Source organism: Lipotes vexillifer, unplaced genomic scaffold, assembly GCF_000442215.2.
Source record: "Lipotes vexillifer unplaced genomic scaffold, Lipotes_vexillifer_v1.1 scaffold251, whole genome shotgun sequence".
NCBI lineage: Eukaryota > Metazoa > Chordata > Mammalia > Artiodactyla > Lipotidae > Lipotes > Lipotes vexillifer.
In genome coordinates this window covers 2,229,686-2,242,294 of record NW_006770868.1, presented here as the reverse complement: position 1 = coordinate 2,242,294, position 12,609 = coordinate 2,229,686, and the positions used below count along the sequence as shown (strand labels likewise).

The window sequence follows — 12,609 nt, the reverse complement described above, 5'->3', positions numbered from 1 at the left end:
ATTAGGTAGGCAGCTATTTGGTTTTTTAAATTATTAATATAAAGAATAGAACTTTTTAAAATATTTATTTATTTACTTTTGGCTGCATTGGGTCTTCGTTGCTGCGCGCGGGCTTTCTAGTTGCTGCGAGCGGGGGCTACTCTTTTTTTTTTTTTTTTTTTTTTTGGTGGGGGGCTACTCTTCATTGCAGTGCGCGGGCTTCCCATTGCGGTGGCTTCTCTTGTTGCGGAGCACGGGCTCTAGGCACGTGGGCCTCAGTAGCTGTGGCTCACGGGCTCTAAGAGTGCAGGCTCAGTAATTGTGGTGCACAGGCTTAGTTGCTCCACGGCATGTGGGATCTTCCGGGACCAGGACTCGAACCCATGTTCCCTGTATTGGCAGGCAGATTCTTAACCACTGCGCCACCAGGGAAGCCCAAGAATAGAACGTTTTTTAAATTATGTCTGAGAGAAGCAGATAAATTTGCTTTATGTAGCAAAGGGAAGTTCTTATAGTGGGGCAACTTGAATTTGGGTAACTTTCCAACATCCAGATTAATATTAGCCAACTACGTAAGTTATATCAGAATTAGATCCCTATAAACAGACCAAGACTTAGTGTAATCTATTTTTAAATAACAAAATTAAGCAGCTCTCTGCAAAGAAAAACTCATAGATGAAAGCCTTTTGTTTAAGAAAAAACCAAATCATTGTGTTTGCCTTGAGCTATTTTAAAGTTCTTTGTGTGCTAAAGATTGATATGCCAAACAAAGTAATTGAATGTCTGATTATGGTCAGCCAAATCAAAATTGCAAAAAATGAAGCAAAGAAACTTCCTGAAGGAGATAGGCTTAGTGGGTTGTCAGTGCTGAGCTGAGGACGGTCTTCTGAAGTGAGCTTTAAAGTATCAGTTCCTGGGAATTCCCTCGTGGTCCAGTGGTTAGGACTCACCACTTTCACAGCCGAGGGCCCGGGTTTCAATCCCTGGTCAGGGAACTAAGATCCCACAAGCTGCATGACGTGGCCAAAAAAAAAAGTATCAGTTCCTGTTGTCTATGGCTTGACAATTTCTGAGCGAAAAAATGGTTTTCCTTGTCCAGACCCACAATCACGGACCATCAAGTTACCCTGGCCTTATTCCTAAACAGAGTCCACAGGATTCTAATAAATAGCTTAATTTTTTTAATTTTATGGAAATTTGAAAGATGTTACCATACTGCTTGGACTCAAATATTTTCTCTTAAATGCTGTATAGATGGGAATATATTTTATCTATCATATTTGATGATACTAATAGAGTGAAATAAAATTGCTTAAAAGATGTGGACTACAAAAAGGAGCTTCTGATAGTATAACCTATTATCTTGACATTCTTTGTAGCAATGTACCTTTTCTTAATTAATTGAAAAATTATAATTATATAAACTTTGGACTTTAATCAGACATGAAACACAGTTAATTCCTTCAGTACCTATTCATGGGGCATCTTGCATCTGACAGGCAGTATGCCAGTGACTATGTTGTACAAAAGCGGATGTGGTCATTGCCCCCATTGAGCCTGCAGCCTAGTGGGAAAGACAGATACCAAATAATTACATAAATAAATGTAACGTTTCAGCTATGTCAAGTGCTACCAGGAGAGAGTCACTGTGCATTGAGAGCATAGACTGGGATCTGACTTGGGTAAGGGATCAGAGAAGGCTTCCCTCAGGAAGAGTCAAAATGTCCTGAGATCTTGGGACGATTAAAGTTCACTAAGCGAAGGGGAAGGAAGAATGGTCCAAGCCCAGGGAGCGTGATGTGTTTGAAAAACAAAAAGCTACCAGTGTGACTGGAACCCAGAGAACAAAGGGGAGGTTAGAGGCCTTCGAGGGGTCAAACCATCCAGGCTTTGGTTGGGTTTTAACTGCGTTTTGAGTGGAAGTGGGGGTCAGAATGTAGGCAGCACAGTCAGATTTATCTTTTGCAGAGATCATTCTGGAAGCACTTGGAGAGCAAGAGGGCAAGGGCCAGGGATGGTTGAGACTTGTTAGAAGCTATTGCAGTGGTCCAGGGGAGAGATGATGGCAGTTGGGCAAGGGCGGTGGGGATGGTGATGGAGAGAAGCAGGGAGATGTGAGTGACGTGGGGAACGCAGAAGCCACAGGACTTGGCTCTGCATTGCATGTGGGGGTGAGGGAAGATGCCCAGGTTTCTAGAGCTTGCCAACCAAGGTGGGTGATGGTGCCCTTTACAGAGAATCAAGCATGCGAGGAGGGCCAGCTGTGGGGTCCATGACTTCACTGAGCAGACCAGCCTTTCTAATCATTCCTCTCATTTCTCTTCTCTCAAACAGGGTAACTTCTTTCAAAATATTGGTTCCATCACCCTATTTGCTGTTTTTGGTACGGCAATTTCCGCTTTTGTAGTAGGTGGAGGAATTTACTTTCTGGGTCAGGTAAGGAAAACGTCTTTGAAAAACTTTGAAAACCTTACATTCTTAGAGCTCATGCAGGGAAGTGGGGTAGTGACACCTCATGGGGGTTTTTAGAGTCAAGGTAAATGCTCTCCTGCAAAGAAATCCAGACTCAAACAAGGCACAGTAGAGGCATGCTGAAGTTGTCTCTCAGTGTCCTCGAGAAGCTTTGGTGTCTGGAATTGAGTGAATCTTTTCCATAATCCCCAAAAGTATTTGATATTATTTGCAAACCAAGACTGTCTTAAGTTGGAATACCTAAAAATGAAGCAGAATATATACCATCAAGATCTTCAAATTATAACAGTATCAATTCTGTTGTCAGACTGAATCAAGGTTAAACACTGTTTCTTTAATAAAAATTTGCATTTTAAAAATCAAAGATGATTCTGTATGTCTTCACTCAATTCTAAGCTGTCCTGTAGAATTATTTTCCCTGGATTTTCCACCATTGCTAAACCAGTTCCTGGTGTCACCAATTGAGTGTTTTGTACTTTGAATTCAAATTAATTTGAATTAATTTAAACCAGACCTACCTAGGAAGGTAGTATCTGTAGCTTTGCATTATGCACGTCTGTGCATGTCACAGTTCTCTTCCAGTATGGTCAGTTGCAGAAAGTTTCTCCGCCCTCGTTCTGCAAACGCAGTTTGAGATTCAGGCCTTGGGGTAACTGGCAGATTTCTCTTACATGTGTCAGATGTGTCTGCTGCTTTTGATGGCTATTGGTAAAAGCCCATTCCATCTGATTTTCACCTTTACTGCTGCCTCGATGGCACCAGAATAAATCTGTCTGTCATGCAACCTTCTTCATTGCTCAGCTTCTAGCATCAAATGGGAATAAACTTTAGAGAAGAAAACTAGTTAATTTGGCTTTTGCAAATATTAGTGTTCATTTTCATACTTCCTGTGTATGATGATTGAATGCATGCCTAAACTAAAACTTAGGAGTTTTCTGTATTTTTCAAGTGGTTTGGGGACTGAAGATTAATGTCCTTATTAGTTTGTAATAAAGCACTAATGGACATTTCAATCTTCTTGGCTGTTCTCCAGGGGGTTTTTTTTGTGTGTCTGTGTGTTTGTGTTTTTTATTTTACAGGCTGATGTAATCTCTAAACTCAACATGACAGACAGGTAAACACCTTTCATACTGTAACACCCATGTGGCTACTTTTCAGACTGGGGCCAAGTTTTCTCCACATTGATTCCTGGCTGTGGTACTTCTCTATTCTGTCTTTTCGTTTTGCTGACTGTTTCTGCTGTAGAATCTATTCTGAATTAATTTGTGTCTCGGAAATGAGTCAAAACTATATTGAGGAATTTTGAAGATCTCCAGTCAGAGGGTTGCTGATGGAAATGATCTAGTTTCAGCTTTGAAGGGAATAACTCTTGGTTAGTTAAGTTAACTGCCACCTCACACACACCACACACTGCACCATTGTCCTTTTATTATTAAGAATCATCTTCAACTCATTTCTAAGGCTTTGCAATGGCCATAATGAAAAGTTGTCTTCTTGAGAGACTGGGGATGGAGTCGGGGGTGAGGTGTGAATCTTTACTCTGGGATTCCCCCCAAGGCGGTGGGGATGGGGAGGGGGAAGCAGGTGCTCTGAGGTGGGCACCCTTCTCAGGCTGCAGATACTCCATTGGGCACTCAGAGCTGCTGTCTAGGAGCCCAATCCAGAAATTTCCATAATTGACTTAGCAGGAAGCAACCTAGGAAGCTGAAGTTACCAGATCTAGTGCTAAAAAAGTGCACACACACAGCATGACCTGGTTTCCCGTCTCTGAGAAGTGCAGTGAATATGCAGCCTTGCTCTGTGTTTCTTTCCCAGGAGCACTGGATTCTGTCTTGTGCTTGGCTGGGGAGCTCGGAAGTGGGACCCAGCGCTCAGCCCCGGGGTCCCTTTCACTGGGCCAGCCAGAGCTTACAGCCTTCAGCAGCAACTTGGATATTAGAATCTTGGAGCCCTTTTCGTGAGAAATGTGCCTTTGATAGCATCAAGTCCAACCTCATTTTCTCTCCAGGGACATAAATTTCAAAGCCTTTGTTGTAAGACAGTCTTGCTATACAAACAAGTAGCGAAAGTCACATCCCTGTTCCATAAGTGTGAAGCCGAGCAGAACTGATGCCCTGCATTTTGTAGGTATTTTGCAACTGAAAAGAAATGTTCAAAACCCAGTGGATGTAAAGGAAGATGTCACAGCATTCAGTCCTTCAACCTGTTTGGGGGCAACTGCTTAGAGATACAAAAAACGCTTAATAAATCCTTGTGAAATTGAATTGAACCAGAGGTTGGGATATTCAGGAAGAGAGGAATAAAAGAATTGGCCCTTAGACAAGCAGAGTAAGAACCAGGTGGAGTTTCTCTGTGTGTGGGCAGACACTTCCTTTCCTGTTAGAAAGTGACTGTCCCACAGATGGGGGGTGCTCTGGGGGAAATTAGCCAGCGGTCGCAAACCCACACAGCTGCAGGGCCTGGCAGAACCCTTCACAGAGGGGAGCCGGCCAGGTGTGTGTCTGGAGGTGGTGACAGTGGTGAGCCAGAGAGCCCATCGTCTGAAGGGGACAGCCACCTCTTAGCTCCACCTGCTAATTACCACGTGGGAACATGGGCCCAGAATTGCCAGATACTTAATTGTTTTTTTTCCCAAAGAGGCCACGTTTCTGGATTTTAGTAGGGAATTTTCCTGTTTTAAATGTTGCCAACTTGATCCATTTTTCAAAACACCATGCAGGTCAAACATGAGGCCCATGGACCTCTGCACGGTAGGAAACATAAAAATAACTTTTTTGCACAGAAGGTTTTACTTCACTGGTGTTTCCTCTGGAGAGCTAATTCACTCATAGATATACCCTAAAGTATTTCACCATCCCAGTCCATTTTCTTTTTTTTTTTTAATTTTTATTTATTTTTGGCTGCGTTGGGTCTTCGTTGCTGCACACAGGCTTTCTCTAGTTGCGGCGAGTGGGGCTTCTCATTGCGGTGGCTTCTCTTGTTGCAGAGCACGGGCTCTAGGTGTGCGGGCTTCAGTAGTTGTGGCACGCAGGCTCAGTAGTTGTGGCTCATGGGCTCTAGAGCGCAGGCTCAGTAGTTGTGGTGCAGGGGCTTAGTTGCTCCACGGCATGTGGGATCTTCCCAGATCAGGGCTCAAACCCGTGTCCCCTGCATTGGCAGGCAGATTCTTAACCACTGTGCCACCAGGGAAGTCCCCCAGTCCATTTTCTTTTTGTTTTGTTGACGTTGCTGTCTTTTGAGACGATGGAATAAAGAAAACACATTGTTCAGTTGAACTTCTGGCTTCTGGCCTTTTAAAAGACTGGGTCATAAGGTATGAAGTGGAACAGCTGCGGGCAGGATTCAGTGACTGCTTATATTCAGACCTCTCCATGATTCAGGCAGTTCATATTTCCGACTTTCCATGTTCACTGTCAGAAACACTGTGCCCCAATTTAGAGTCTCAGCCAAAGCTAAATGTGTTACATAATTTATGCAAAGCGCTTCTCCCCCAACATTTTATTATGGAAATTTCAAACACACAGAAACGGTGAACCACTGTACAGCGGACACGCGCGTGACCACCTGGATTCTACAGTCACTGTTTTCACTGGATTTGCTTTAACCACAGATCTTTCCATCTCTCCATCCCTCTGTCCATTCATCAGTCCATCTTCTAGTTCCTGCTGTTTGGTTTTCAGTTCAGGATGCCACAGGAACTATGACAAAGAACATCAGCCAGGCCTCTTTCAGTGCAACTGAAACCCAACACGAACTCGTTTTAGCAAAAAAGAAGTTTGTTGACTCATAGAACAGAAGTGTCCCCGGAGTGATGGCTTCCTGCATGACAGCCTCTGGGGGCCTGTGATGTCAGGAACCTCTCCTCTCTCTGTCTTAGCTGTTCCCTGGTCGACGTCATCCTCAGGTGCGCTCATCCCACGTGGTAGCACCAGTGGCTTTCGGCTCACGGTCACCCTCGCCGTCCCTGCCAAAAGGGCCAACCTAATATCTGGTGACCTGGTAAAATGCCTGGCGATGGACCTCTGACCAGGCTTGGGTCCCCTGCCTACTCCTAGAGCCCCACGCAATACAGGGACGGGAGGTGGAGGAGGCCTGGCTCCACAAAGGGAAATTGGAGTGCTGTTACCGGTACTGGTAACACCCACTGGGGCTGTGGGTGCTGTCCACTGTGCGCTTGCTGAGGGATGGAGGGAGGGGCCCGCGAGCCGCACAGAGTCGTCGCCCAGCACACAACCTGCGGCACACTCCCAGGCTCCCACCCCGCTTTGGGATGCACTTTTTTTTTTTTTTTTAACTTATTTAGACCTCGCCGCACAGCTTGCAGGATCTCAGTTCCCTGACCAGGGATCGAACCAAGGCCTTGGCAGTGAAAGAGCAGAGTCCTAACCAATGGACCACCAGGGAAGTCCCCAAGATGTACTTTTTAGATGTTCTTCTTCCTTCGAGGCCTCTGTTATGTCGCTGTGCGTGATGAGAGTGGGAATAAAAGAAGGAGAGGGGTGAGAAGAATCTCTGTGGGTTGCAGAGCAAGGGCCTCAAGGCCAGCTGCCAACAAATCATGGCCTCCCGGGTTGGCAGCTGTTCGGTGGAGTTACCTTTTCTTCCCTCCTGGATCCCTCCCTCCTGCCTGCCTTCCCCAGATATCTCTGGGCGCTCACAGTGAGGTGAGAGGCAGGTGAAGTCACGGCTCACAATGCACCCGACAAGCTCTGTGAGGACAGGGCAAGTCTGGGAACTGAAGTCTGAGCTGAGGCCATCTTTGAAGTGAGCAGCCTCTCCTGCATGAATTCATATTAACCGAACTCAGGTCAACACCACGGAAACCGGTACGCCAGCTTATCGGTTTATGAAGAGAACGGCAGGGCAGCCACGCGTCCCTTCCCACCAGCACTTCTCTCCCGGAGCCCGGAGCCAGATGATCGTGGAAGGCTGCTGGTGACATACGGTGGACAGAGCACGCTCCAGTCCCCAGGCCAGGTAGCTCCTCATCCCTCCCAGACCGCAAGCTTGGTGCGGGCGGGAAACAGGTGGATGGGCTCTGGCTCACGTCTCTACCCGAGGCTGTCCCCTCGTGGCTCCTTGTGTTGCGGAAGGGGGCAGACCTAACCATTCTGCTGAGCTGGAAGGAAAGCAGTGCCAGGCGAGGCCTTTTGAGGGAAGCGACGAGGGCTTGCAAGAACTCTAAGGGGAAGGAGACAAATGGGCTGCGAGAATAATCGTCCTGACTCCTCAGGCGGCCCCCAAGGCCCTGCGGGGTGGCCCGGCCCTGCCTCCCTCCCAGACTCCAACATTTCCAGCCACTTGCCCTCACTGCACTGCTGCCAGGCTCACTGTTTTGTTTCTCAGGCAACCAAGCTTGCTCCGCCTCAGAGGTAGCTTGCTCTGGTCACTGCCCCCAGGTCTTGGCCTGTCCATCTGCTTCTTGTCAGGTAGGCCTTCGTTTAAATAAGCATCATTTCTTCAGAGAGGCCTTTCCTGACCCCCCGATCTAAGTGGGCCCCACCCCCATGCCTCCACACCACCCCGCCATGTTACTCTTTCTCTCATCACCCTGACTTCCTGTGTAACACTCGCCTTTTCTGAGTTGACCTTGGCCTCCGGGTATTGCTGTATCCAGTGTAGTGGCTAAGAGCACCCACTCTGAGCCAGATGGCCTGTGTTTGGATCCGGGCTTTGCCACCTCTTAGCTCTCTGACCTTGGGCAAGTTCCGTAACCTCATTGTCCCTCAGTTTTCTCCTGTGTAATCAGAGCAGTACTAGTACCATTTCATAAGGTTGCTTTGTGGATTATTGAGTTACTGTATGTAAAGTGCTCAGAACATCGCCTGGCACGTGGTAAGTGCCACATAAACATTTGCTATTATTATAAGCCTTGGGATTTCCCTGGTGGTCCAGTGGTTAAGAATCCACCTTCCAATGCAGGGGACACAGGTTCAATCCCTGGTCAGGGAACAAAGATCCCACACGCCGTGGGGCAACTAAGCCCTCACCGCAACTACTGAGCCCTCACGCTCTGGAGCCCGCGTGCTGCAACGAAAGAGCCTGCATGCCGCAACTAAGACCCGACGCAGCCAAATAAATAAATAAACAAATAAATGAATGTTTTTTTTTTAAAAGCCTTAGCGCTTGAAACATATTAGGCAGTTAATGCCCATTTGTTGGAGGTAGTTAGACCCTCGTGGGTACTGGGGTGAGAGCTGCTGGCCTGGTGGTAGGCAGCACTGCTGTTGCTGTCTGCCTCCCAGGCTGTGCAGCTCCTGAAGCAGGCTGGAGTTGCTGCTGACTTTTGGCACTTTCCTAGATGTTGCAGATCTGAGTGGAGGCTGGCGTTGGTCACAGATGGCACTCCGTTGGCCTGGTGGCAAGGGGCAAAGCAGAGGTCAGACCCAGGAGCACATGGGCCGTTTAGGGGAGGCCCTCTGGGCCACCATGGTTCCAGCTGTTCTGACCAAGAAGGCTGGGATGGCTGTTATGTATTTAAGCAAAAGTCTTCCCTCTGTCATTGGTCAAAATAAAATCTTGGTATTCTCAGTGGAAAACCAGGCCATTCATAACAACAGCTTATAGAGTGGGACTTTCACTTCTCCACCCACAATGTCAATTAGCAGGTATTTTAAGTGGAGAAAAAACCACCATCTTCTGTAGTTCCTTCAGCTACAGTGTGTACTGTTATACTAAATACAGTCTTTGAGTTTAATGTTTTACTATGTGGACCAGGGGTTAAGCGTTACAGAATTACCCCTTCCTTTTCTCTTTGACAGTTTTGCATTTGGCTCCCTAATATCTGCTGTTGATCCAGTGGCTACTATTGCTATTTTCAATGCACTTCATGTGGACCCGGTGCTCAACATGCTGGTTTTTGGAGAGAGCATTCTCAACGATGCAGTCTCCATTGTCCTGACCAAGTAAGTGTGCTTTCTTCAAGTGACAGAACTAAAGGGCCTTGTATCAGAGGGGCAGATATTTCCATGCAGCTGTGTGTACAGTTGCTTATCCTCTGGGTGATTGGTTCACTGCTTCTCCATCTTTCTGGCCTGACAAGCCTTGATGTGCCCCAGGAATCTTGTCAAGGCCCAGGGTAATTAGAGGAGAATCTGCCTTTTAGGATCTACCTTTTAGCAGTGCTTTTAAATTAAACCCAGCTTGGACTTCGCTGGAGGTCCAGTGGTTAAGACTCCACGCTTCCAATGCAGGGGGTGTGGGTTCAATCTCTGGTCGGGGAACTACAATCCCACATGCCATGGGGTGTGGCCTAAATAAATAAATAAAGGCCAGCTTCTCATCAGCATCACTGGGCGTGCTTATTAAATGTAGCATTCCCAGATGCCACACTGAGAGCTTCCGATTCAGTAGGTCTGGGGTGAGTCCCCAGATGATGATGGAGCAGCCAGTTGAGGGATCAGTATTTGGGCAGCGTTGTTCCAGATGAAAGCATGTGACAGAGGCCCTATTCTCCCACTTGTGAGCTGGTGCACGTCACCTTCCTTTTCGCAGCTGTAAGGTACGGTAGTGATATTCACGGGCCTCCTGCCTTAAGATGCTATTATGTGAAAGCTACTTTGGAAATTGCAGATCTTTTTCAGTTGTTCATTGGTATACTGCCCTTGTTGATAGGATCTGAGAAATTAAAGATGAGCCATAAAATGTCAAGAAGTCATTGGGAAAAACAAATGAGTCTAAGTTCATCTCAAATCCATTTGTCGGATGCGGGGCTGTTTCCTTGCACTCTGATGTTTGTGGTGTTAATGTATGGACAGGAGGCCCAGACGGTTTTACGAAAAAACAAGAAGGTACAGACAGTCAAAGCAGTTGGAGAAAAGAGCCCTGGACAATGTATCAGAGATTAGCTAAGAGAATTTTGGGGGCCATTATGTGTTCTGTTAAAGAATAGGTTTTCCATTTTGATTTTGAACTTGTTTCCTTTGTTGTGGGATTCCTTGCAAAGCATAACCACTCTGTGGTTTTCTTAAAAGCCTTACTGAAGACTATATTCAGCATTCTTATGTTGGAATGAAAGAACATTTTATCGTGGAAAGAGCCCAGGTCTTGGGGTCAGGCTGACCTGGGTTCAAGTTCCAGTGATGGCCACTCAGCTGTGTGACACCCTGGGTCAGCTCCTTAACCTCTCTGAGCCACAGGTGTCTCAACAGTAAAGTGAGGGTGATAATGCCTCAGCCTAGAATTGGATTTGAGGATTGAGTAGTTAGATATACTGTGTGAAAAGCATCTGCCATCGGTTAACGTGAGATCCTTTCCTCTTCTGCTCCTGTCCCCCAGCTATTGTTTGTCCTGTTTTTGTCCTGCTTTTGCAGGAAGAACTTACCAAAAGTTGCTTAATTGAAAGAGCTGCTGAGCAGACCCTTAAACAAAACAAAAACATATGTATATATTCTAAAATAATACATATATTTTGTATATAAAATTTAGAAAACTCACAAAGAAAGAAAGAAAAGAAAAAAAATGCAAGCATTGTAACTCCCAAGAGATAATTACAGTTAACAATTTGGTAGAAGGTACATGTAATTTATTTAGATGGGTATATACTGTATTGTAACTTTTCCATTGAATGGAGTTGATAAACATCATTTACATTTATAACATCATTTAACTAGTTGCAGAGTATTCTTTCTATGGGTTTACTGTGATCTATTTGACCAGTTCCCTATTGTTGGCTTTTTCATGTTTCTCTTGGCAAAAATTTCTGTAGCTTTATTAGGAAATTATCATATATCATGCTGTAAGAGCTTTTAAAAAAAATCTGATATTTTTTCTTAAGATCTACTTTGAAAGTGTCTTAGTTTTCTGGTTTTTACCTTTATCTTGTGTCCTGGTTGTGCATTTGAACATTTGTGATAAGGAATTGTGCCTGAATTGGAGGTGACATCATGAGTTATTCTTATACATGAGGAGCTAAACTCAACTGCCTTGTCTCTAATTTATTTTTTTCTTAAATCTGGCAGAAGTAGGATCTTTTCTGAGCTTTCCCAGGTCTCCTTTGCCACAGAAAGGCCAAAGGTTAGGAGATACTTTGTTTTTAAAATGAGAAAGGATGGAGTCATTGTAAGAGAAAGGGGATGTGATAGGACTGCCTTGTTTTTGCAGTGTAGGGGGGAGATGTTGTCAGCTTTCCTTGGTTACAAGGAAGAATCACATCTTGTTTTTCAAAGTGATCTGATGATGATACATTTATCTTTGTAACTGAATATGTGAATGAATTACCCCTTTTTTAATGTTTTCACTTTCATAAGTGCCAGAAAGCTGAGTATCTTCTGTTTCTTCATTAACCTTAATTAAATGATTTTTAGCTTTGATTTGTTACTATGACAATCTATTCTTACAATAATTGCGGTAGAGGAAACTGCTTTAGTTCTCTGCAGCTGCAGCTAAAGCTCATGAAATGGATCCTGAAGCAACATTGTCTTTTATTCTTTAAGGTGTGAGGAACATGACCTGAAAAAATATAATGCATGACATTTCCAGGCTAGAAAGAGTCCGAATTCTACCTTCATTTATCTTGAGTTCAGAAACCATTGGCCTCGGCCCTGGGTCTGCTGTTAACCATTGGTGTGACCTCACCCAATTAGCCACTTTCGTTAGGCCTCAGTCTCCTTTGCATGAAAAGAAAGCAGTGACACCAGCCAGTGTCCCAGCTGTGGTAATGAAATGAGGGGGCTGGATGCTATGCTCGTGGCCCACGGATCCATTTGGGACCTAGAGGTGATCTTAGCCTTCAAAAGTACTTTCCCAATAAGAACCTTATTGGTTCCCAGCTTTCCCCAAGGTGGGATGTTAACATGGGATCTGCTGGGAAAGAAAGGGAATGGGGCTATTGGGGTGAGTTTAGAAAACTTTTATGTGAAAAAACGTGGTTTTCTTTTTTGCAGGACTTCTCAGAACCTTCATTATGTTATATTATGGTGTAAATCACCACAAAAGGCTGAGGTTATCTGACCAAGCCACCCTTTTATCACAAATTATCCTGCTTTAAAATTATACCAGTTCATGAAACGCTAATTAATGAAGCTGAACATTACTATTGACAATTCTTTGTTTTGTTTACTGATTCAGCAAAAATTTGTTGAGTATCTTCTGTGTGCTGGGCTCTGCTTAGGCCCTGGACATATGGCAGTGAACAAGGTGGACACAGGCATGGTCCTC

The 12,609-nt window shown here is 45.1% G+C and overlaps 1 protein-coding gene across 3 annotated transcripts in view; it reads left to right on the top strand.

Moving 5' to 3' along the window:
- SLC9A8 (solute carrier family 9 member A8) overlaps positions 1 to 12,609 on the top strand; it is a 67,117-nt gene that overhangs the window by 31,500 nt on the left and 23,008 nt on the right. For all 3 annotated transcript variants that reach the window (XM_007446390.1, XM_007446389.1, XM_007446388.1), the window contains exons 6-8: positions 2,314 to 2,415; positions 3,531 to 3,565; positions 9,213 to 9,356. In XM_007446390.1, coding sequence (XP_007446452.1) covers positions 2,314 to 2,415; positions 3,531 to 3,565; positions 9,213 to 9,356 — 281 coding nt within the window. The remainder of the gene's footprint in view (positions 1 to 2,313; positions 2,416 to 3,530; positions 3,566 to 9,212; positions 9,357 to 12,609) is intronic.